This window comes from Cupressus sempervirens, chromosome 3, assembly GCF_028749045.1.
Source record: "Cupressus sempervirens isolate cs-2001-9-10 chromosome 3, ASM2874904v1, whole genome shotgun sequence".
NCBI lineage: Eukaryota > Viridiplantae > Streptophyta > Pinopsida > Cupressales > Cupressaceae > Cupressus > Cupressus sempervirens.
The window spans coordinates 1,010,417,508-1,010,443,782 of record NC_143120.1 but is presented as its reverse complement, the minus strand read 5'-3'; the positions used below and the strand labels follow the sequence as shown (position 1 = coordinate 1,010,443,782).

Sequence of the window (26,275 nt, the reverse complement as noted above, 5' to 3'; positions counted from 1 at the left end):
GTAAGCTTTCTTTTGAACTTCCTCAGGGATGTCTTCAACCTCAATGAGAGTGTTTTGGATATTCGTAAAGGCGTGGCCTTCCGTTGTAGTGCCCCCAGTTGCGGGGAGTCCATAGCCCAAGCCTTTGGTTTTTTGCCCTTGGTGTGCTTCTATAGGCTGTCTCATACCTGATTCCTAGCAGCCTAAACCACCTCCCTGATAATCTCAATGCTCCGTGGCCAAGCAATGTGACCAAGGATATTTCTGTTTAAAGTGATCAAGAAGTGCTTCACTTTTAGGAGGTGGCTCTTTGTATAGCCATGTGTTAATGTTTGGTGTATTTTTTGCTCCATCAAGGATACCTTTGGTGAAAAATGTGGTAGGACCCAATTGGTGAAGCCGAGAGGTGGTTTTTGGTATAAGCCCTTGATGTATTGGGCATCCTTGAGTATGTGGGTCAAGTGGTAGAGCGCCAATAGCAAAAGCATCCATGAGACTATATTCGCCACAACCTTGATAGTTGATCTTAACCGTGGAGAGAGTGGAGGCTAAAATGGTGTCCAGATCATGGCAGGTGCCAGAGGAGCTGGCCATGGTGGTACCAATTTTGATCCCAGGACAGTGATTGGTGTATGAAGCTTCAACGGCATTGCAATAAGCAAAGGGTTCAAGATCTACGTGGATGGTTATCTCAGTGCTATTATGCGGAAATTTGATGCACTGATGATATGTGGATGGAACGGCCTTCATGGCATGAATCCATGGACGACTGAGGAGGATGTTATATGGAAGATTAAGATCAACTACATGACAAAGTGTTTCTTGAGTGGCTGGGCCAACTACTAATAGGGAGCAAGATGCTTCCTTTAGTAGTACGCTCCAAATTGTCATATGCCTTGATGGTGATCACCTCATTGATGATATCTGCTTCAGTATATTCTGCCTACTTGATGAACTTTAGAGTACATAGGTTGAGAGTTGATCCATTATCTATCATGACACGCTTAATTGCAAAGTCAGAAACCATGACAGCTATGCAGAGCGGGAGGATGTGATCGGGTTCAACTGATGGGATATCAGTGGTTTTGAAAGATAAGGCATAGGAGGACGAAAGATGGCCAACCAAGTTGCAAAACTCAGTGGCGTTTATGTTGGAAGGGATGCGTGACTCACGTAGAGTACTGTCGAGGATCTCTTGATAAAGTGGGCTTGTTCGTAAGAGATCCAGGATGGAGATTTGGGCCGGTGTGTTTCCAAGGTGTTCCAAGATGTTATACTGTGGCCCTAGTGAAGGTGATTCTAATGGAGATGCTCGAGATGGAGGTGGTCGTGCTGATGGTGGTCTGATTTGTGTGGATATAGATGGACTAGCTATATTGAGTCGTGTCCAATGGGTAGCAACTGCACACTGAGTGTCTGGGCCTTTGATATTGATGACATTGACGGATGGTTCAACTTGGGATATGCAACCAATTAAGCTACCATAGTCTAAATACGCTGAGGTATAATTCTGAGACATGTCTCGGTTGTCACCTTGTTTACTCGGAGCATTGTTAGGTTTGTTGACAGGAGGGTTTGCAGGTGCCTTTCCCGAGTTTGTGTTATGAGGAGGGAAAGCATTTTGATACATCATTAATCCCGCATTGGGTGAGGGTTGTGCCCCCACTGTGATCTCTTTCTGGTCAATGAGGTCTTGTACATAATCCTTAAGTTGCATGCATTTAAGGGTAGTGTGCCCTTTGACACGATGGAATTTGCAATATTCGTTATCTTTGTACTAGGAAGCTCTAGACTGATTGGGTTCCAAGGGTTGCGTTTGTGGGTATTGAACAAGGTTATCTTTGGCCAATTTTTCAAAGATGGTATCAAGAGGTTCCCCCAATAGGGTGTATGTTTTTGGTTGCCTCTGAACACGAGGTTTACTACTTGCCACTAGTGTGATAGCATTAGTTTGATTATGAGGAACCTGTATTTGTTGATGAGTTTACATGGGTGGTTGGTGACATGTAGGAGGTTTTTGTTGATAAGTTTGTTTTTGGCAAAATGTAGTGGGAACATTGGTAGCCAACCCAACAATATGGACCTGTCGAGTGTCAGTGGCGCCATCTGTTACTGTATTCTTGTTTTTGTTCCAAAATCGGGTTTTGTCGTTGCTCGAACCACAGTCCTAGGTGTTTTCCTTTTACAATCGGATGACATCATCCTTGATGAGACCTTTCTTGAGGGCCATTCCTTTTTCTTTGATGTCCTTGTATTTTTGCAAACAGTTCATAACCATGTAATGAGCGAGGCTAGGGTGTGCGTTGTTTATGAACATCTTGACAAGATGGCGCTCAGGGATGGTGCAAGAGATCCTTGTTGTGAGGATCTGCCAGCATTGTAAATACTCTGTAAGGCTTTCCACTCCTTTTTGTTTGGTGTGGACAAGGTCCACTACAGATAATTCAGTCTCAATGAGATGGGTATACTGAGCAACAAACGCCTCAGAAAGTTTTGCAAAAGTTTTAATAGTACCTTGAGGATACGACAGAACCATTCCAAGGCTGGTCCTGCTAGGCTATTGAGAAAGAGCCGCATGAGGAACAGATCACTATAAGATACCTCTTGAGAATGCATATAGAATTCCTTAACATGTGTGACTGGATCATTTTTTCCCCTAAATTTTTCAAACTTGGGGATCTCAAAATGTTTAGGAAATGGAGTCAATGTGATAGTTTTATCAAAAGGGTATGGGCAATCATTCTCAAATTTGAAAGTTTTGGTGTCTATCCCATCCTTGAGGGCTTTGAGAGCATTTTTCATCTCTTCCCATTCAAACTTTACAGGTGGAGGAGCAGGTGCCCCCGGTGGAGTGGATGCTATGAGTTGTTGGAACGTGGATTGTGCATGTTGTTGCATCTGCTGAGGTGGGTGTGATAGGTAACTATGAGGCTGTTGCCCTATGAGGTAGTTTTGTATGGATGCTTGGGCATACGGATCGTGTGAAGACTATGGTTGGAATGGTGGTAATGCAAATGATGCTTGTGCCATGCTCTGGGAATTTATACCATGCCCAATATATGTGGGTTGTGTGCCTGCTTGAGAGTAGGACTGATTTGGAGTAGGCGCAAGGTAGTTAATTTGCGGCAAAGTGCTTACTGTAGAGAACTGTAGTGGCAGTGGATTTGGGCTATTGCCTAGAGGTGGCATGGAGAAATAGTTGGTGAGGGGTGGGAGTGAATAGCTATGTGAAGCAGTGGATGATAGTGTCGAAGGTGTGAACGTGACTGCAGTGCTAGGGGGAAGACTAATGACAGGTGCTTGTGTCACACCAAAATTCCAAGGTCCTAAAGGAAAAGTGGTTGAAGAGCTTTGGCTAGTTACAAAGGGGTTGATAGTGATGTTTGGTGGGATGGAGGATGAGGTATTGGACCCTAATGATGGTATTTGAGGAGCAAATGGACTAGATGTGATATGGGGTGGGAATGAAAAGGTAGTGCTGCTAGATGCAAACGGACGATTTGGTGGAGCGAAAAAATGAGTGGTGGAAGCAGATGCAAATGGTATACTTGAGGTTGGTTGAGATGTAGTATGCACCAATGGTTGAGTGGGGATAGGATGAGTGTTCTGTGAAATGGGAACTGGCACCTGGGTTGAGGGGATATTTGGGTCTGCTGGTTCTACCTGAGGTGGTTGCCATCCAAACAAAGGGTGGGTAGGATCTGCTATGTTGATAGGTGGTGGACCTCCAAACTCAAAGACACCAACATTGTCTCGTAAGAAATTTTCCATGATGGTTTCCTTGTTGCGATCTATGATGGCATTTACGATAGTAGCATGACCAATTTGGTTCATGAAAGCCTCAATATCTATGGATGATCTTGGTTCTTCTGGGATTTTCGGTGGTGGGTCTGATGGTGTCATGGATACCATGAAGTAAAATTGAGCTCAAGATGTGTTACCACTATGACTAGGATCCATGTCTTTTTTCCATGTGTGCCTACCAAAATGTGTGGTGGGTGGCATGAAAGGATGCTTCTCCTAAATGCAGCGAGGGATGATACTAAGGGTGTCCAAATGATATGGTGCTAAGTGTAAGAAGCTTGTGTGTTCCTAAAATATGAATGCAGGAAATGTGATGGTGATGCAAAAGGTGCGACCCTAACCTTTGGCTCAAGGTGATGTGGGACACCAAAAGAAACCTATTCCTAGCAAAGTATGGTGTTTCCAGGATGCTCAAGATGATGAGAGATGTGATGCAAAAATATTTTGTAAGTGGGTGAGGAAATAACGCTAAAATTTTAACAATGCAGGTGGAGGATTTTTCTTCAACAACCTAAGATGAGAGGAGATGGTCTGACTTCAAATGCTTAGATGGGATAGTGCAATTAAGAGACTAAACCTATATGTGTGTAAGTGTGTGTGGAAAAAGGAAGGACATAATCAAAATGAGTAACAGTAGAGTTGTCGATAAGGCTCATATTAATACCACGTCAAAGGGTTAGGTTTTGGATTTTGTAGTCCCATTCAGTTTGCAATGCTACTTCAGCTCTATCTTTCTCAATTTGATCCAATTTGGCAATCCTAGGGTTGGGGGTATGCTTCTTATGTTTTTCTTCGATTTCCTTATAGGTTGGTATTTGAGGAAGCTTAGCCTTCTTAAACTTAGTCTTGGGATGGCTTGACATGAGATATTTTCGAGGATTAAAACTCACAATTGTGGGGTTCTTTGGAGGCAGTGACTACGCTAAGTATGCCCTATGTTAGGATTGACCGCGCTTGGCAAACATCCATTCAACAAGTAAAAGATCAAGCAATAGATAAGAACAACCAGATAGAAGTTTTGATTCCCAGAATGTGATACTTGCGCCAAGGAGTGTGTATGTTTTACAAATGTTTCGATCAGTCACTTCAAACACATTAACATCCTAGATGGTTATCTACAAGGCTGACAGTTGGTTTAGCTAGGGAGTCCTCGATATACCCAAGGTATGTGAGGCCCAAATCCGTAGATGAAACCAAAAAGATGTCACACAGTCGAGAGGAGCAGTAACCCACTTCTCCTCTTTCACTTCTCAAGGGTATAAAATTCTTTGAGGCTTAGCCCGAGTGACAAAATTTTGATCCCAAGAGAGGTGTCTTTGGATTCACCCCTCGATCTTTATACTCTGTCGGAACGCTGGAGTTGAGGTCGTCCCAAGGGGTGATGAAATCCCCAAGTAGGCCTCCTAAAATTTAAACAAGATTTTGGATCCTAATCTCATGCACCCAAGATGGCCTCGAAAGACGACAAGGGGAGAGAAGACTTGGATGATTTTGGGCTAAAAGACAGAGTTCTTTTTCAACTGACGTTCAAGTTTTCTGATCTAGACCTTGCAAGCACTCATGTTTAATGTTTATTCCAATTTTGAAGTGTCAACAAAAGAAAATGCGATCGAAGAACAAAAGCAAAAAGAAGAGTTAGGGTCAACACAAGTAAACTCGCACACCCAGAGGCCCTCCACGTCAAGTATCGATTAATTTTCTTTAAGGCATTCAAGATTGAGTGTGAGTTTGTTTTAAGCCCAAAATAAAGATGTGTAAAATACGATTGTCAAGCGCGCGCCCGGAGGCCCTCCACGTCAATTGGTTGTTCAATTTTAAAATCCAAATTTGAAGTGCGATCGATTTAATCTAAACTTTTGGACATTCGAAAAATCTTATAAGTTAAGACAAACCCTCAAAAACTAATTAAGTAGAATTCGATCATGGAACACTTAACACTCTCTTAGGTAGACCCATCCCCATAAATGGCGCTGAGATTGCAACCAATGGTTAGCATGATGGGTGATTAAAGCGGGTGAGTCCAATGAAAACTACTCAATTTGATTTTTTGTTGATTTGTTTTTTACTTAACAAATTTCTTAAGTGTTCAAAATTAAATTAGCTTAAGTTGCATGCGAAATTGAAAGTTTGTAGTTGTTCTTTTTAAGCTCCAAAACGAAATGTTTGATTTGTGAGGTTCTTAGACATACAAGTTCATTTTTCCAATTTGTAAAGAGAAATGACAATGACTTAGACCCGACCAGCAAAAACTGACAGCGTTCCTACGGAGAAAACACAAGAAAATGTGTTCCCACAAGGGTATCGTTCCTGCAAGCGGGTTCGCGATCCTGCTGGAGTTTTCTTTCGCAGGGATGCGTTCCTGGAGGCCTACCAAGGCATGGGAATGCGAGGAAAAATTGATAAAAGATAAAAATAAAAACCAGGGAGCTCGTTTTGAACAGAGCGATCCCGCTGGTTTGTGGTTTTTACAACTTTCTTGCGACGTGGAAATGACGGTCCCGCAAAAGATAAATTTATTAAAATTTTAGAGATAGTTAAAAAGCAAGGGCGCGTTCCCGCAAGCGAGAATGACGATCCCGATTTCTCTGAGGTGCATTCCCGCTGGAGGATTCGTCGACGAGGATGCAGAGAAAATTGTATGGCTGTGTGGCAGAGCTATTTTATGATGAACTGCGAACTCGCTGTCGTGGGTTCGCATTCTTGCTGGAGAAATAGAAGCATTCCCGCGTCGCGAGGATGCAAAAAAAGGTCTTTTCCAAGTGTTGACTGGGTCAAAATCGCTTAGAGGGTTGTATGCATGTTTTTGTAGCAGTCAATTGTACCCTACAATCAAAAATCACAAGATGAAAACACAAAAGTTAAGGCATACAATGTTAGGTTTTCATGTTTAACCAAAACATAAAAACAAAGCATTAATGAAGATTAAAATGACCCTTGCGGGGTCCCACCGGGCGTGCCAAAATGTATATGAGAAAATATGATAGCAAGTAATACTAATCTATTCAAAAACAAAAGCATTAACTAGCATAAAAATCATAACATATGAGATAGACAAAGTGAAACCCTCAAATGAGAATATGAGCCACGGAATGGCTCTCCCAATGAGGATGGTCACTTGATTTAGGGATGAGTCTATTATGTAGATTTGGGATATATGCTCAAGTTTCAAAATAGCTTCAATGGATTTGAGATTTTTGGTGTGTATGATGGCTTTGATATGGATTTGGCTTCTCAAAATGGCATTATGAGTTTACTTGATGGATTGTGATTTCAAAAGGGCATGGTAACTTTAGCTTAAGGATTTGTGATGAAATGGCTTGGGAAGGGATCCAATTTATAGGCAAGAGGCTTGAGGGATGGAGGGCTAAGATGCAAGGATGGCAAGATGGTGAGGGAGGGCTAGGATGCACTCAAAGGGGAGCACATGAATTGTGCTTGTTTAGCACCAATCAGAGAGCGACACATGTCACAGGGTGAGTGGATGGAGGAAAGGGCAAGGATGAGTCAACAAAGGAGGCTCAAGGCCTTAAATGGCCCTCATAAGTGCTTGTAAGAGCATTCATTGGGTTTGTAAGAGAAATGAAGGCTTGGTGGTTGGGATATTTTGGAGGGAGTTGAGATTGTTGACTTTGCTTGGCTTAGGAAAGTCTTAAGCTCACTTAGGGAATGTGACAAGGTTAGGGGGGGGATTAGGCTTGGGTTTAGGATTAGATTAGGGATGTTAGAGATGTGCAAGTGGATGGCATTCATGAGGGTGGGTGAGTTAGTGGCTAAGCTAGGTTAGTATGGGTGGATGGGGTGGATTAGGCTAAATGGAGGATTTAGGATAGTTTAGGGGCTATTAGATTTGAGGGCTTTATTTATCAAATAGATTTATTTAATAAATGAGGGTTTTGGAATAGGATTTAATTGATAAATAATAGGTTATTTGATTTATCAATTTAGGGCTATAGATGATTAATTAAATTAATCAGCTAGGGGATGGCAAAAGATTAGTAAATAGGAATTTTAATTAATGATGTCTTTAAAGATAGCTAAATAGGATTATTAAAGTGGTGTAATCAAATTTAGGTGTCTACAATGACTTCTTAATAATCTCTCTCTTTCATCTTAGTTTCTCAGTAATCTCTCCCTCTTTGACAACAATTTCAAATGTGTAGTTTTGTCAGCTTCAAATTCTTCATATATCTAAATTATGTATATTTTGCATGTCTTGTTGATACTTGTCATTTGTCTATGACTGATCTTTTATGTTTTACTGAAGTGTTCTACTTTAGGCATGTCCCAAAGTAGAGTTGTATTGCACCACTATGTAAAATATGTTCTGGAGCAGATGTGATGCAATGCACCTTGGCTTCTTAATTAGCCTTAGTTAGGGAAATGACCCCTAATTTACCTCTAAGATATTCATGAGCATCTTTGGGTAATGGTTTCGTGAATATGTCAACAATTTTTTCCTTTGTATTCACATATTCTAGCTTCACTTCTTTGTCTTGAACTAATTCTCTCAAGTAGTGATACTTGATAGCAATGTGCTTCATCTTAGTGTGCATCACTAGTTTCTTTGAATCTTTCATACCAAAAGTTTTCAATATTTCTTTCACGTATTTGGTTTGTCAAATGAAAATACCAAACTTCATTTGCACACTTGTAATCTAACAAAGAATTTGATCTCACCAAACATAGACATTTAAAATTCCTTTTTCATTTCAGTAGCAAATGATTTACATAATAATTATATTTCTCCAAATATGATATCAAAAAAATTCTCAAATAACAATACTTCATTGTTCTTTCCATTTTTCAAGTATAGATTGTTGTTATCATTTGTTCTCTTAAAACCAATTTTCACTAAATAGTTATGTAACCTCTCATACCATGCTCTTAGTGCTTGCTTCAATCCATAAAGAGCTTTGTTTAGTTTACATGCCATGTTCCTCTTGTCTGGATCTACAAATCCTCCAGATTGTTCAATGTATACTTCTTCCTCTAGTGTACAATTTAAAAATGCAGGTTTGATATATGTTTGATATACCTTGAAATTATTGTAAACTGAGTATGCAAGCAAAGTTTTGACTCCTAGTTAGTCCACATGAGCAAAAGTTTCTCCATAGTCGACTCTTCCTTATGCATAACTCTTGCATGCCAACCTTTCTTTTTTTCTTGTTACTACCCCATTTTCATTGAGCTTGTTCCTAAAAACCCATTTTGTCCCAATGCCATTTTTGTCTTTAGTTCTTGGAACAAAGGTCCAAGTATTGCTCTTCTCAATCTAGTCAATTTCTTCGTTCATAGCTTGTATCCAATCTTCATTATCTAAAGAATGTTTTATTGATTTAGGCTCAAACTCACATAATAAGCATGTGTCACCTTTGAGGTTTCTCCTTGTCATAGCGCTTGATTCAACATCTTCAATTATTTGATTTGGTTTATAAAGTCTACTCACATATTTTACTAATGCAAGTAGCTTTCTTCATTGCTCTTCTTCAAATTCATCTAGAAAAACAATCTCAAGCTCATTTCCTCTTTTTTGTTCTATTTCCAGTTTAGGTTATGAATGCTCGACATTCACTATCTGATGGTTGACATTTCCTATCTATGACTCAACATCTACAATTTGTTGCTCGATACCCACTCTCTGTTGCTTGGCAATTTACATTTCCACTCCATTTCTTGTCTGATGGGAACTTGCAGCTCAATTTGTCTGTTTATTTTGAGTGCTAGGAGCATCATCATCCACATAAAGGAATGTACTATAGTTTTCAAGTTCTTCATTACATGAAGCATCACCTTTTTCTGCACTTTCCACAACTTTATTAGTGTTAGAATTTAAATACTTATAAGCTTTGTTTTTTGTGGAATAACCTAGGAATATGCCTTCATCACTTTTTGCATCAAGTTTTTCATCCATGTTATCTTTTAGTATATAATATCTACTTCCAAATATTTTGAAATATTTAACATTGGAAGCATAACCATACCATAGTTCATAAGGTGTAGCATTTGTACCTTTCTTGACTTGAACTCTATTCAGGGTATAGACAACAGTACTAACCACTTCTCTCCAATATTTCTATGATATGTATTTCTCCATCATTAGTGTTATTGCTTAGTCCATAACTAGTCTATTTCTTCTTTTAGCTATCACATTCTAAGAAGGGGTCCTTGGTGCTGACATTTGTCTTTTGATTCCTCCATCAATACAAAATGTATTGAACTCATGTGAAATGAATTCCCAACCTCTGTCAGATCTCAAACACTTCAGACTCTTCCTTATTTGTTTTTCAACTTTGGCTAAATACCACTTGAATAACTAAAAAGCATCAAATTCAACTTTAAGAAACATCACGGTCATCATTCTAGAGCAATCATCCACAAATAGAATGATCTCCACAATAACTTTTAACACCAATGGGTCCACATAGGTCAGTATGAACCAATTCCAAAATATCGCTGGCAATATATGCTTTACTCTTAAAACTAGACTTGGTCATCTTTCCTAACTGACAATGTTTACACATAGCATTATCAGGCTTCTTTAGTTTAAGCAATCCTCTTACATTCTTCATCTTATTGATATTCACCAAATTGTCGAAATTCACATGACAATATATTTTGTGCCATAACCAAACATCTTGTTGTGCAAACATACATGTCTCTTCTGATAGGTCTAGATAGAATAAACACAACATTTGAGGTCAAATTGCAATGACAATTGTGACAGCGGTGTAATTTGTTATAATTTCCTTTTTTTTAACAATTATCCATGACGTCGTCACAATGCTAACGTTGGTGTCGTAATTGCGATGCCCACTTGAGTATATTATTAAATACAACATATAAAATTTATATTTTGTAAATGAGAAGTAAGACGTTAATGGCAAATTTCATTACATTTAGCATTACAATCACTCTTCAAAAAATTTATTTTGATAGTTGACTTGTTTACCACTTTGCTAGATTTAAAAAATCTAACCATTGCTTGTTGACTTCCATAATTAATTTCTAATAATAAAATAAAATATTAAAAAATTTAGAATAATATTATAAAGAATGAAGTAAAATTTAAAAACACATGAATTTTATTATTTATAATATAGTTTTAACAATTAGTAGTTATTAATAAATACAATTTGTTTCTAATATAGCTTTAACAATTCATTATTTATAATATAGTTTTAACAATTAGTAGTTATTAATAAATACAATTTATTTCTAATATAGTTTTAACAATTTTTAAAAACACGAGAATAACATTATGAAGAATGAAGTAAAATTTATGACCAAATTTAAAACAAATGAATTTTATTATTTCCAATATAATTTTAACAATTAGTAATTATTAATAAATACAATTTATGGTCAAATTTGAATTTTATTATCACTTTGAATATAATTTTAACTCGCAATAGTTGTTAATAAAATATGTACATGTGCTGATATTTACACTATTTAATATAAAAAGGAGAAAAATACCAAAACAACCAAAAATTTAGACACTAGTCGAAAGACTGAATAACTATATTGATTGTGAGTAGTATATATCTCTATGGCATATAACTATTGCACCTTTTTTTAGGTGCAAATGCTGGTTTAATTCTAATTAAATTCCATTGCAACAAGGTCAAACAATAAGATGCACAAGACGCAGAATACAGTCATGGAAGGATATATCATACATTTCAATAAATTTAATGACAGTTGTTTGTGAGTGCATGATATGAGAAAGAAATACATCTTCACTTGCAATTTTTCCAACACTTCCAATATAATAATTACCAAATATCTTAAAATATCAATACAAACAAGTACTCTTTATGACAATCTGACCCAAATTTGTCAAGGAAAAACTTAAAATCCTATAAAAATTGAGATCTCCATTTTGTTCGCCTAAAAGGTGTCATGTTCCTTCTTCAAAAGCCTCCGTGGTAGTAATATCCTTCTTAGTGACCTGAAATGTACTTGTACTGTCAGACTATCTTAATGGAAATTTATGCACTGAAGATATTTTGTATCTTTAACTAAAGCTAATGTTGTCAGGCCATATTTGTCAAAACCATGCCAGGAGGATATTCAGCCCATATGTAGCCAGACAACCATCCACACCTATTAGTTTTCAATTTCTAAAAGTATAACAGAAGAAAAAATGTTTCGTACCACTGCTTCTCGTAACTTTACAAAATTCTGTTATTCTATCCTGAAAACCATCTTTCACATGCAGTACAATAAACTACAGTCAATTACTCATTTTATCTATACTTCCATGTCTTGCATACATAAATGCCAAAAAGAATTGAATTTATCTATTCTAAATATGGAGTTCCCCAGAAATGCATTGACTAACAAATGATGGAGCTAACTGCAACAAAGAATTATTAAGGTGATTATAGGTTACTTACCTCAGTCACACTCACACAACCTTTAGTCCTCTTTGGAATCCATTTCTTTTGATCTCCACACTAGTATTTAGTTTCACCTCAAAATTAAAAAAGACAAAAGGTTTTCCTTAAGAAAGTTATAAGCCTGAGGTATACTATGAAATATGATGACATTTCTAAATCCACATGTCCATTGTGATATTTGCATTTCACTTTTTAAATTGGTTAACATAATAGATGGATACATGTTTGTGTTGTCTAAGAGTATAAGAATAGAAGGCATGAAGCATGCTGTTCATGGTTACTTTTTCAGCTTTATATATTGAAGTGCCTTTGATGACATCATTTTTCTAGCTTTGGTGCTGAAGCTCTTGAAGAATTTCAAGATGAAAAACTCTAATGGTGAGAGAATAGACCTGTGGCAGACATGACCTATGGACATGAAATACTTTAACCTGAATTTCATACAAACTGAGTTTCAATAATAAAGTCCCAAGTGGCATTAATGTAGTCATCTGCCCCAACTTATTTATCCATGCCACTCTCTCACATCAATATCCAACAATAATTCCAAAGTAAAATTTGGCACCAACCTCAGTTTTCCCATAATTGCTTCAAGTTTGCAACAATGCTGGTTTTATCAAAGTCCACATCGGCTTGGAGGGGAAAACATTTGGTTGAAATTAATTTTTAAAATATTTCAATAAATAAAGCATCCTCCTAAGCAATACATCTATCAACAATAGAGCACAGAAGGCTGTAATCTTGGAAACATTCTGATGTAAAATTGCATGATCCACCATGCAATTTAACAGGAAAAATACATAATAAAGAACTCTTAAGTTTCAACATTACCTTTTTCCAAAGCTAAAATTTTATGGTGCTTCATGAGGCAAATTTTAAGAAAGAGGTGAAAGCATTATTAGAGATTAAAAGATTATTTTAGAAATGCATCTTATCTTGGTATTGAACAATACTGCTGAAATGGAAATGACTATTTACGAGTAACTTTTCTTTTCAATATGATATTGTTCTTAATTAAATCCAGCAAAGGAATCTACCCAAGGATCTTGTAGATGCATAAAAACACCAAGATGAACCTGCTAATTTAATCATGACAATGGAGTTACGAGAATAGGGTGCTTCTACATATTATTGACTTTTCTCTTTGCTTATATGTAATGTCCTTATTATTAAATAAAATGAAACAATAATATTTTGTATTTGAGGTCTTGATTGATTTATGTATATCTTGGGCCCATGTTTTATTTTTTGGTCACAGGGGTTTTTCATCGTGTCAGTACTTGTTGTGCACCTTTCAAATTTTCCTCCGAGGGGTATTTATGACCGACGTGTAGGATGCTTTTAGTATCCAACTTGATTTATTTTATTGTTTAGCAAATTCCAGTGGCAATTCTGCTTTTCTAGCCATTTCAGAAGTGAATGTCCTTACCTACTTGGCTTCACAGTTTTGGAGGATTCATCCCTCCACTTACTCGGCTTGTATTTCTTTGATTTAGACCTGGTAAATCTGAAGTGCTATCATTGTTTGATTATACGATCATCGATATTGTCATCAATTATTGGCATTAATCTATGTTGTGCAATATCATTGTTAATTCCATATTTCATTGCCATACAACACATTGTCGGAAGACAACGCTGAAGTTAGGGTTTTTGTGCTCCATACTCCCCTCCATTCGACCCTATTGTTCCCTATACGACATCCTCCATTCATAGACACCCCTCTGTCGTCCAAACCCGCCCACACCCTCTGAACATTGTACGTTTTCCCTATAGTAGTCGTATGTCCTTTCTCTACCACACCCCTGCTCCATTCACATGACATCACCCATTGTACACCTTGGCTAGTTCAATAGACCCGCGTGACTACTTTGTACTGTTAATGTTATAATTTTGTCGGATAAATTATATTATATATATGATATATATAATATATGACAAATATAATATATGGAATAATTAACTTATATTAAGAGTTATATATATATATATATAACGATTATAATATATTGAGGGTATATTAATTGAGTTATAACTATAACTAATGTAAGTTAATATGTTAAAGAGACATGTCTCTTCAAGAGACATGCCTCTTTATTTCACATATATATTCATCAATATAGTAACTTGGAAAACACATAAAATTCCACAAGTGCTATTACAAGTTCAAATCCTATTTCACTAACATGGTATCAGAGCAGGTTCGAACTCTTGGGATAAGAGACTTTAAGACTGGAAAGACCAATATTCATGCAAAGATCATTATATATGAGGTTCAGGGAATAATCAACACAAATGACTGTAACACCAAATTGAGCGTCTGCAATTTTTGGTGCTTGAAAGTAAAGGAAAACTAGCAAGCAAGTGAAACTAGGCCAATGTACAATCAACATTCAGACAGAGTGTGTCAATGCATAGTTGAATACGGGGGCGTCATTCCACAATTATGTACCAGGATGTGGGTTCACTATCACTGGAAAATATGGGGATCCCATTGAAGTGTGACTACAACAGTGATTAGATCTTCTATCCCAACCCCTGTGCAAGATTTGACCCAATCCTCAAGCATTCAAAATAAATCGCGAATCAAAATTCACAATGCCATTAGTTGCATTGGTGCAAGTCAAGTGAGACAATAATCAAGCTTCCATTCACAAAAGGTTGCACAAAAGATGAGAAACACATCTCCGCTGACTGGTGATGTGGATTCCATGAGGGTATAAAATCATTCTAAGGAGCTAGTTATTTGTATCATGTTGTTATTCTATTTTTCGATGAATAGATACTTTCAACTTTATAACGCTCAGCAATGATTTAAAACGTCGATGACCCTTTAAGAAATATGGCAAAATAGCTCAGAATGCAGCAGAGTAGTATATCTCCTCCGTAGGGAGATGAGGAGCCACGTAGTATATATCCATTATATGAATAGATTGAAAGATGGATAGAAGCATCGATCAACATGCTATTGGAATAGTGAGCATTATATCAAAATTTGAACAAAGTAGCAACTTGTACATTTCTGAAATGTTCGATACTTATATATTACAGTACTACCAAAATTTGTAATTCATACGACATCTAGGGATCATGACAATATGCCTACAACAAAATTACGCTCTGACATTCTGATGGAAAGGTTTTATGACACATCAGTAATGATGTATCGATGGATGATTTAGTAAGGATATCAATTTAATGTTTCAGGGGCACAACCTTAATATTATTTTGCAGTCAGTACGATAGAATCGATTTTTATTGATTTTAAATTTGAAAATCACGACTTTCACGTTAAAAGGTGATGAAGTCATTCTTCAGCTCAATGCTTAAATTTAGAAGGAAAGCAACCATTATACCCAAGGTTGGGGTGAAGAAATACAAAGAATTGTGAATCCTTTTGAGTGTTTGTACTTTTAGTTGGCCAAAGAATTGTGCATCAATGAGATCATGCTTGAACCACATGGTGCCATGGTTCCTCACGAAACACTGGCATTCATATATAATTGGCATTCATATATAACTATATATATACTCCTCTTACACTGCTTATTATTAATACTTGGTGGATGTCATTAATACTAGTCATAGATATCGTCCATGAATATGAATAATATTGGGCTCTGTTTGGATGGAGAACAATATCCATGACTAGTTCACTCATTGTGGGGTAGAGAAATTTACAAACATGTAAGATGCAAATTCTTTACTGATGTTGAAACACTATCATTGTGAAAGATATTTTGTATTTGGGAGAATGTAGCAAGCATACAAGTTGTGGGTAGATGTTATGAGCTTTCATGCGTGTGTTGAGTTGAAGAACCTGTGACTATCATGACTATTAGTTTAAAATTATCAAAGGTGAAGATATCATCATTTTAAGGGATTTTGAATTGTCCTTGCAGAAATCATGAGTGGTTGCATGAATATTAGCTAACTGTACAAAGATGTGTAAGGTGAACAAATAGTGTATTCACAAGGTTGCTGAGATGTTACATATTCTGTATTACCATGATTGAAAGGGGAATGAGGGAATGACAAAATAGTCAAGATGTAGACCAATGCTATTGGAGGAATCTGTGCTGCTTCATAGCGTATCCTGACTGTTGTACGAAACATTTTTTTTACTTGATGACAGCAAAAAGGGCCACCCCCATAGAATCTGCAATGGAAGTCACCCTTACCCACATTAGCATGACGTGGAGTATAAGGGAGATTGATAGGTTGTGTATAGTACCTATCCTCCGTCCATTAAGATTACCCACGTGGATGGGGTAGAAGAAAAAGAGGGAGTAGATATATTATATGATTCAGTCAAACTTTGGTGATTTTGATCATACTTATATGTTCAATAATATAAAAGTGGGAATCCAACATTGTAAGGGGGAATGATAACCAATATTCTATTAATGATAACGAATGTTCTATTCCCATTTGAACAGTCCTTATATGGGAGCAGAAAAGACGTACTCAAATTGTTTGAAAAATTCTTACATGGAGGCATTTCCTGATTTGATGCATATGGACCTTCATTGGAGCAACTTATATTATTATTGCAGATAAGGATTTATTATCCTTAGGTATTGCATGTATCTACTCATTGTAGTCTCTCTCTTATTTTGTATTTCTATAATTACTATAAAGAGATATTTGCCTTGATCTTTTCCTTTGTCTCTGAGGATGTTCTTGCAGGAAAAGAAGATTGATACATTAGGCATGCTACCAAATATTGTGCAAACTCAATCTTATGATAGTAGCTTCAAAGAAGCTGTGATTTAGGATTCATGAATCATCTGATGATTAGGTTGGATAATGTGAGTTTCTTGAAGCAAATATCCTTGATGATTGAAATTATGAAAGGGAGTCTGACAGTTCATTAGAGGCAACCTTGGAGAAAGAGATGGAGCAAAAAATAAAATTGCTTAAATCAAACTTTTGATGATATTGGTTCAGAAGGAGTAGACCTTGTTGATGGATTCAACACTAGTCAGAAACTATAATAGCTAAAGGACTATGATTCATGGGATAAAGTCTCGGGTATGTAGGTTGCAAGGCATTATGCTATCAGGATACCCATTGAACTAGGAAAGCATGACAAGACTTGTTTCCAAGAGGTTAGAAAGATAATAACAGATTCAGAGGAAGTCCGACACTTCATCGAAGAAAACCTTGTACTAAGAGGTCAAAAAAGTTGATATCAAACGACGAGGGAGAAACCTTATTCTCTAATATGTTTTATGGTGAATGTTGTGACAACACCACATGATAGTATTCATGGAGACTTCATGCGAACTTTTGATGTCATACATGTATGAGCCTATCCCCTGTGTACATTATGAAGAAGTGACGACTTCTAAATGATTATCACTTGTATTAGGAGAAGTAGTTGTAAAGTGACGTCCTTACAATAACTTGTAGCATGATTCATTTTTGCGAAATTGTTTCATGTAAAGGCTTTATCTTATAAGTCAACAACTAGCCGTTTGATATCATTAATTTGATTATCTACAAGTTGCTTGTATAGATATATTTTCGATACTTGGTGTATATCTTGCCTTGATATTTTGATAGGCCATTACCACATTCAGTACTTGGTGGATATCATTTAGTTGGTGAATATCATTTGATTGATATTCTAATAGGCCAATGCTCATGTTACCAAATATGATATCAAATATTAATTGGTGAATATCATATGTTGATATTCTGATAGGCCAATACTTACATGATATCATATTCTAGAACTCTTCTAATCAAAGATTTCCTATATGTATTATTTTTGAAATATTACCTATGGTGTAATATCTATGTGTTTTATCCTTCTTCATTAAGAGGGAGTGTTAATGTTATAATTTTGTCGGATAAATTATATTATATATATGAGATATATAATATATGACAAATATTATATATGGAATAATTAACTTATATTAAGAGTGATATATATATCTTATTATATATATTGTTATATAACAATTATAATATATTGAGGGTATATTACTTGTGTTATAACTATAACTAATGTAAGTTAATATGTTAAAGATTATTTCACATATATATTCATTAATATAGTAACTTGGAAAATGCATAAAATTCCACAAGTGCTATTACAAGTTCAAATCCTATTTCACTAACACGTACAACCCTCTCTTCCTCCGCATTGTACGGTTCCCTCTCTTTCTTTGTCGTACGTCCTCCTTTTCTCCACACTGTATGACCAAACCAATCACCATACAAATTTCTTGTTACCGTACGCTTTCTACCATTGGTATTGTATGCCTCTAACCCTGTACAACAGAACCCTTTTTTGTGGGACACTCTTGTTGATACCATAAATCAGATTTGCAGAAACCGTAAGGCCTCCAATTGTGTATCAAGGCCCACTGTATTGCATATTGGTTCACCTATACACTGAGTTTGTGGGATTTTCAAGTTCCATACGTTACGATGGTGTCAGAGTTGGTGATTTTGCCAGCCTATAAGTAGTGAATGCAAGTTTATACCTAACAGAGAAGGAGGTATCATTTTGTCAATAGAATGGGAGAACAACAAAACCCTGTTGCTAAAGTCATGACTTTCCTGAGAGAACTCACTCAAACCCAAGCCCAAATCAATGACTCATGGAGGAAACGTTACACAAATTGATTGAAGGCAAGATACCCAAAGAACAAAATGGACATAGCAACAACTCAGTTACGGGAAGGACAAATCATCAACCCTCATACTTGCAACCCTTGATGCCAACTTTCTCTCCAAGGACTGAAACACTACACAAAGAACGAGACCCTACCTTCCAGGAAATGAAAGAACAACTACGGGAAGATTAGAGGAACGTGAACATGGAAGGGGGAAATATCCTACAGAGATTAAGTTGATCTGAGAATAAGGTACTGCAATGATGGTGATCGTGTTTCTTTTAATGGTGACCTCAAGAGGAAGATCGACAAAGTAAATTTATCACCATTTGATGGATCGCGATTAGTCTTGGCACAGGCATGGGTGTTGAAGGCCAACACATATTTTCAGCTCAATTGAATGCCCAAAGAAGAAGCAATAAGATTTGTTGTACTCTACTTGGAAGAAGTTGCACACCAATGGTGAAATCACGGCTAAATTACTCTTAGTCATGACCAAGTAAGCTCTTGTGTTGAATTCACGAAGAGACTCATAGACCGTTTTGACAAAAAGGATCTAGAACCTAATTTTAAAGAATTAGCAAAACTAAAGCAAACCAATTCAACGGACAGCTACATCACCGAGTTTCAAAAGTTATCTACATTAGTTACAAACATCTTGGAGAGACAATGAGTCATGCTGTTCATGGATGGGTTGAGGGAACCTTTCACTTTGAAAGGTTGGATCAAAGTGTTCAACCTATGCACACTCAACGAAGCCATTAAAAAAGTGTAACATGGTTGCATCGTCTTCTTCCAAGAATTACACACCTACTCCACCACCTTTCCCACAATAGGACCGAGACAAGGAGTTGACACAAAAAAAGCCTTCGATGGATAAGGACTCTCAACAAGATCTCTAGAGGAAAAGCTTTGCTTCTCTTGCAAGCAACCTTGAGGACCAAGTCACCATTGTTTAGGAAAGATGAAAATTCACTACATTGAGGCGTTGCCTAGCAATGAAGAAGAATGTCGGGTATCAAAACTGCCAGGTGAAGAAACTATCCAGGCAAAGAGAATTGCCACACTCGTGCAAAAAAGGGGTTCCATTGCTAGACTCTGCAACTTCTGGAAGTAGTATATTTTGGGTTCGTGACACTTCAAAATGGGTGGGTCATCGTCATGATTGATAGTAGTGCCACACTCAATTTCATCCATTCATCATTGCTCACTAATAGGGCTTTACAGATAGTGGAGCATGGAGAATTTGAGGTTAAGGTGGCAAGAGGAACTTTGCTACCTGACACTCAAGTGAATCCACGACTAAGCATTACCATGAAAAACTATATTGTGACGCATGATTTCTTTGTCATAGATCTGGATGACACACATTTCATCTTGGGCATCCATTGGATGGAGACTCTTGATCAGTATAGACAAAATTTCAAGAGGATGGAATTTTCATTTGAGGCGGATGACAAGAAGGTGCTGCTAAGAGGGATGTCCAACAGAGGACTAAGGGAAGTTACAATCAAGAAGATGGAGGCAATTTATAGACAAAATATGAATCGAGCATATAACGTTAACACTACAAAGGTGAATAAAAACGTGACAATCAACACTTTACCCGAGGCATCTAACTTTAACCCTTACTTCAGTCTTTGATTGATTACAGGGCTCATATGTTGGTTGAGTACTCCATAAACACATTTACATGTCAATTGATGGATGGCTATATACAGGATGATAGATACAAAGTGATTGACAATATCATTTACTATGACAATAAAATCCACTTAGTACCTAGCTCCAAACTGAATAAGTTGATCACACAAGGGTTTTCTATTGCTTGAGGACAAGCAAACAAAAGGATTGTAATGTTCATGTTATCAAATAAAATGAATAAATAACATTTTGTATTTGGGGTCCCGATTAATTTAGGTATATCTCGGGCCCATCTTTTATTTTTGTTAGGTGTTTGTCATTGTGCAGGCACTTCTTGTGCACCTCTAGAAATTTTCTTCGATGGGGTATTTATGAGTGGTGTGTAGGATGTTTTAGGTAGGCGACTTAATTTATTTTATTGTTTTGCGAATTCTAGTAAGTTCTGCTTTTCTGGCCATTTCGGAAGTGAAAGACCTTCTTTACTTGGCTTCGCAATTTTAGTGGGGTTCATCCCTCACTCTACTCTACTTGTATTTCTTTGTTTTAGATCCGACAAATCCAAAGTGCTATCAATGTTTGTTTGAGCGATCATCGATATTGTCATTGGTTACTGGCATTACTCTATATTGTACAATATCATTCTTAATTCTCTATTTCATTGCCATACATGTCATCATAAGACAATGCTGAAGTTAAGGTTTTTGTACACTCCATACTTGCCTCTTCTCGACCCTATCATTCCCCATACAACATCTTCTATTCATAGACATCCCTCTACTATCCAGACCAGCCCACACCCTATGTGCATAGTACATTATCCCTATAGTAGTCATATGTGCTCCCTTCTCTGCTACAACCCTACTCCATTCGCTCCACGTCACCCACTGTATACCTTGGCTAGTTCAACAGACCCACGTGACTACTCTGTACAGCCTTCTCTTCCTCCACATCGTACAACTCGCTCTCTCCATCGTGCATCCTCCTTTACTCCACACCACACAACCTAACCAATCATTGTACAACTTGCTCATGTCACCATACACCTTCCACCATTGAACTGTATGCATCTACACCTGTACGACAGGCACCCTCTTGACCTCTTAAATAGATTCTAGGACACCCAATTTGTGATTGCTTGAGGACAAGCAATCTCCAAGACAAGGGGATTGTAATCTCCCTGTCATTAAATAAAATAAATAAATATATTTGTATTTTGCAGTCCTAATTGATTTATGTATATCTTGCGTCGATATTTAACTTTTTAGTCATAGGTGTTTGTTGCCATGTCTGCACTTGTTGGGCACCTTTGAAATTTTCCTCCAATGGGTATTTATGGTCGGTGTGTAGGATGTTTTAACTTTTTGGTATGTGACTTGAATTATTTTAATGTACTATGAACTCCACTTGGAGTTTTGCACTGTTTTTGCAATATCAGAACTGAAAGATCTTCTCTATTTGGTTGATCATAGTTTCGGTGGGATTCATCCCTCGCCCTATTTTGCTTTGTATTGCTTGCTTCAATTTGGAAAACATGAAGCAGCATCATTGTGCAAATTGAAGTTATCAATAATAAATTCAATTTCCTTGTGCATATGCAAATCTCCAATCTTGCATTTTAGTGCTCTGAATTATTGTTTTGAGTTGGTACTTGTATTCAAATCGAGGGACTTGGCAATTGAGGAAGGAACATTTCGAGACCATAGAGTACTCTGAGTTGGGCAAAGGACCGTACAACCAACTATATTCCATCGCAAAGTCCCACCATACAGACTACACGTTGAAAGATGCAAAGGGAGGTTGAGACTCTATCTTGCTTCCACCCAACCATAACCGTACGTCATATTTCCCTCCACCTCCATTGTACAGCAACTCCATTCCCCACTACTCAATCCAGCAACGTAAGGCTACTTGACTCTGTACGGTCCCACCATGCATCCTTGGCCTACCATATGTTATCAGCCCTTCGTGGGTCTATCGTACGGCTACTAAAATTTCGTACAAGCTCTGTATGCCAATGTTTGTAGGGGTTGCTCATCTCCCATTCACAGTAGATGCCATACACTCTCCTCCAAGCTTGCTTCAAGTTTTGTTTTGGGCCATCTGTGACAAAGGGACATTACATAGGTCACAAATTGGAACTAGAATCTAAGAAGCAAACGGTCGACGTGTTTTTCTGAATTTGTATCTCTTTGATGTAGAGGAAAAGGTTTACACAAAACTTGGAAACAATCTAATGCCAAATGGGAATACTTCCCAACAAATGGCCACAAACCAAAACTTGATTTGGGTATTCAAAATCTACAAGACAGCACCTAAGACACCTTGGGAATGATAAAATTTGACATGAAAAGGCCATACATGGTCACCAAGCACACAAATAATCATATAACATAGTTCTACCATCTTCTTGTAGCTACACTGATGGTAACCCCATAGACATGCTAGTTTTTAGAAAACGGTTTGTTTGATACCTCAAATTACAAAATGATTTTTTCTACAAGGAATGAAAGTTGTTCAAAATATGATAAACTACCCACACACCAATTGGCAAGTCCTTAGTCAGCCATACGTAAATAAGTCACAAAAGTAGATTCAATACTCTTTCCGACCATGTGACATTCATACCCAATCCCTCCCTACAAAAGAGTACAAAGTGCTGAAACATATATGGAAATCAGAATTGTACTGTCAGAGACACAACTAGGACAGTCGCAACTTCTAGCATGAACCCAAAGGAACAATGGTATATTTTTTTGTGTTATGACTTTAGGACCCTAACACATCTAGGAACACATTCTATTGTGAGCTTAAATCAAAACAATATATAGCATTTTAGTATTTGTGCATTTGAATTTTTGGTATTTGTAGATTGGTATTAAAGCTCAGAAGGTCTGGGCAAAGGAGAGTTTTGGTATTTGTGCATTGTGTTTGTGCAAGTACCTTGTTGCTAGAAGACTAGGCAGAGAGGAGAGACCTACATGAGGCAACGAAAAGATGAGGCGGGCGTACAGAGACTTGATTGAAGAAATGTACCTTTTGAGGGACTATTTGCAAGGTGAGAGTTCATGGAAGAAGAAACAAGAAGAGACAAAGAGGAAAGAGGAGAAGAGGAAAAGAAAAGAAGAGGAAGAGAGGTGAAGAGAAGAAGAAAAAGAGAGGGAGAGAGAAGAGAAGGAGAAATAATACTTGGAATATGAAAGAGTTAGCCGAAATAAGAAGGAAACTTGATGACTTCGAAAGAAAAATTGAAGAGCAGAAATTGATTTGGCACCTAACACCTAAGAAGAAGGTAGTATAGCCCATTCAGAGGATAACCCAAAGAAGAAAGAAGCAGGTAAAGACAACAACACAAGAGGCAAAGGTATAGTTTGAATGCATTCATCACGTTGAACCAAGTACATTACAAATGCATGATGATCCACTTGTGTTTGAAGATGAACAAACTTGTTTACTTAATGAACCAATGAAAAGGAATGTTGATATTGGGATTCATGATGTGATTGGTGTTAATGACCAAGTATTTGATGGTATTGTTGTTAATGGATCAATCAGAAGGGATGACACTATGAATGTTACCACTACGTGTGTTATGGAAGGACAAGTTGATGGATATGATAAGTATACTAATAAGGGTGTTGAATTTTTATTTCTAATGAGTTGTACAAAGGTTTACAAGAGTTTGATGCAGGTGAATATGTTGCTACAATATATGATGAAGACAATTTATGAGGTTGCCAAGATATATGTTGAAGACTTTGAATTTTGGAACATAGAGGTTTAGATCCAACTGAATAAAATAAGGCACAAAAAGATACGAAGGGAGAGAGTACTAAATCTGTTTTCAGGGACAAAAGAGCATGTGAAAAAATTTTGGACGACCAGGAAGAAGAATGCCATTCAAAGGGGCTGTGGTTGCAGGTGAAGATACAGGTAGAACAGCACCGTCTAATGAAGATTCGATTAGAGACTTCCCACCTAGCCATTGGAATTAAGAGTACATTTTGGACAGGAAAGAGCTTAGTAAGACAAGAAGGAGAAGCTACTACCAGCACCTAGTCAAATGGAAAGTGCTACCAATGGAGGGTGCTACTTGGGTGACTAAGGAAGATATCTTCAAACATAGTTATACTGTTGCAGGTCTTAACTCAGTGAGAACTTGAGTTCTTTTCCCAAGGGACTATGGTGCAGGTTGCTATATATGCAAATTAGCCTCATATAGGCAAATAAGTGATCTTTGAGGAATTTTGCTTAGTTTTAGTTAAATAATGTTTTGTAAGATCATTTTAGACCATTTCCAATCATTTTCCAAAGTAGCATGTCTTTGGGATTTAAAATACAAAAGTTGCACAAATTGGTAAAGTTGTAAAATCAATATTTTTGCAAAAAAGAGGGAAAAAAACATGCAAAAGAAGTTGAAAAGTCACCCCATGAGCTTAGATCAGTTGCATTAAATCATTATTGACTTAAATAAGCCCTTTGGGCTTCATTTGTACGGGCTGATCAAGAGATGAAATGTGTTCTTTCAATAAAAATTCTCTAGTTTCCATTCTTTTTCTTAGTGTAAAAAGTCTGATAATGGCTCATTTTGATTCATTTTTCTTCGTCCCCACGATTTCAGAGTGATTGGGGTTGATATTACTCGTCTACTTTATTTCAGCATTGGTCTCACGCAATTTCATTAAGTTTTGAGTTATATATCATGATTTTTGTGTTGAAGGGTTAAAAACCCTACCTAGGGTGAGGCGTGAGCCTGTAAACTGTTGAACTTGCATTTTGCATGGGGGAATGCCCAAATCTTGTATTCTAGTCTGTTTTTATATGTTTTTCATTGTCCCGCACATCAGGGCATGAGGAGGATGTTACAATGGTTTTAAGATAAAAGAGAACTGATATTTCATATGTATCAGTCAAAATAGAGAAGGTTTTCCGCTTGCATGTGTGAATGGTGAATGAATATTGAGGGCATTAGTTTGGGAACGTCAAGAAGGTTGAGTGGGGGCCTTAAATGCATGATCTTACCTTGAGAAAAGCTTTGTGTTAGATAAGCAAGTCTCTTTTTACAACTGTCCATATGAAGGTGACTGTCACAGTCATAACAGCAGCAAATAAAACATTTGTAGAACACTATAAATCATTTTGATTCAAGGTTGTATACATATAAATTGTGTTCCTAGATGTATTACGGTCCTAAAAACGTGAAGACAGCAAAAATATACCATTGTTGCATTGGCTTCATGTTAGAAGTTGCGACAGTTCTAGTTGTGTCTCAGACTAGTAGAATTCTGATTCTTGTATGTTTCAACAATTTGTACTTTTTTGTATCAAAGGATTGGAGTATGAATGTTACATGGTCGGAAAGAGTATTGAATCTATTTTATTTTGCTTCAACTCTAGACTATTTTCATTGAGAAATGTAAGTTATGCCTACTTTGTAAGGATAGCCTGTTCCGATTTCGGTTTCCCAAAACTGCAGACTAAAGAATGTGTTGTAAGTTGTAACAGCTATGTATGGTGTGGATAGTTTATCATGTTTTGAACAACTTTTATTCCTTCCAGAAAAAATCATTTTGTGATTTCACAGATCAAACAAACAGATTTCTTAAAACTGTCCTGTCTATGTCGTTTCCTGTCACTTTGCTACAGGAAGATGGTAGAGCTATGTTATATGATAATTGGTGTGCTTGGTGGCCATGTATGGTCTTTTCATGTCAAATTTATCAATCCCAAGGTGTCTTAGGTGTTGTCTTGTAGATTTTGAATACCCAAATCGAGTTTTAGTTTGTCGCCATTTGTTGGGAAGTATGCTCATTTGGC

The 26,275-nt window shown here is 37.0% G+C and overlaps 1 protein-coding gene across 2 annotated transcripts in view; it reads right to left on the bottom strand.

Moving 5' to 3' along the window:
• Nucleotides 1-11,436: 11,436 nt before the first annotated feature.
• Nucleotides 11,437-26,275, bottom strand: part of LOC149570157 (melanoma-associated antigen G1-like protein) — a 105,322-nt gene continuing 90,483 nt past the window's right edge. For both annotated transcript variants that reach the window (XM_089822817.1, XM_089822816.1), the window contains one exon: nt 11,437-11,734. In XM_089822817.1, coding sequence (XP_089678943.1) covers nt 11,684-11,734 — 51 coding nt within the window. In that variant the 3' untranslated portion in view covers nt 11,437-11,683. The remainder of the gene's footprint in view (nt 11,735-26,275) is intronic.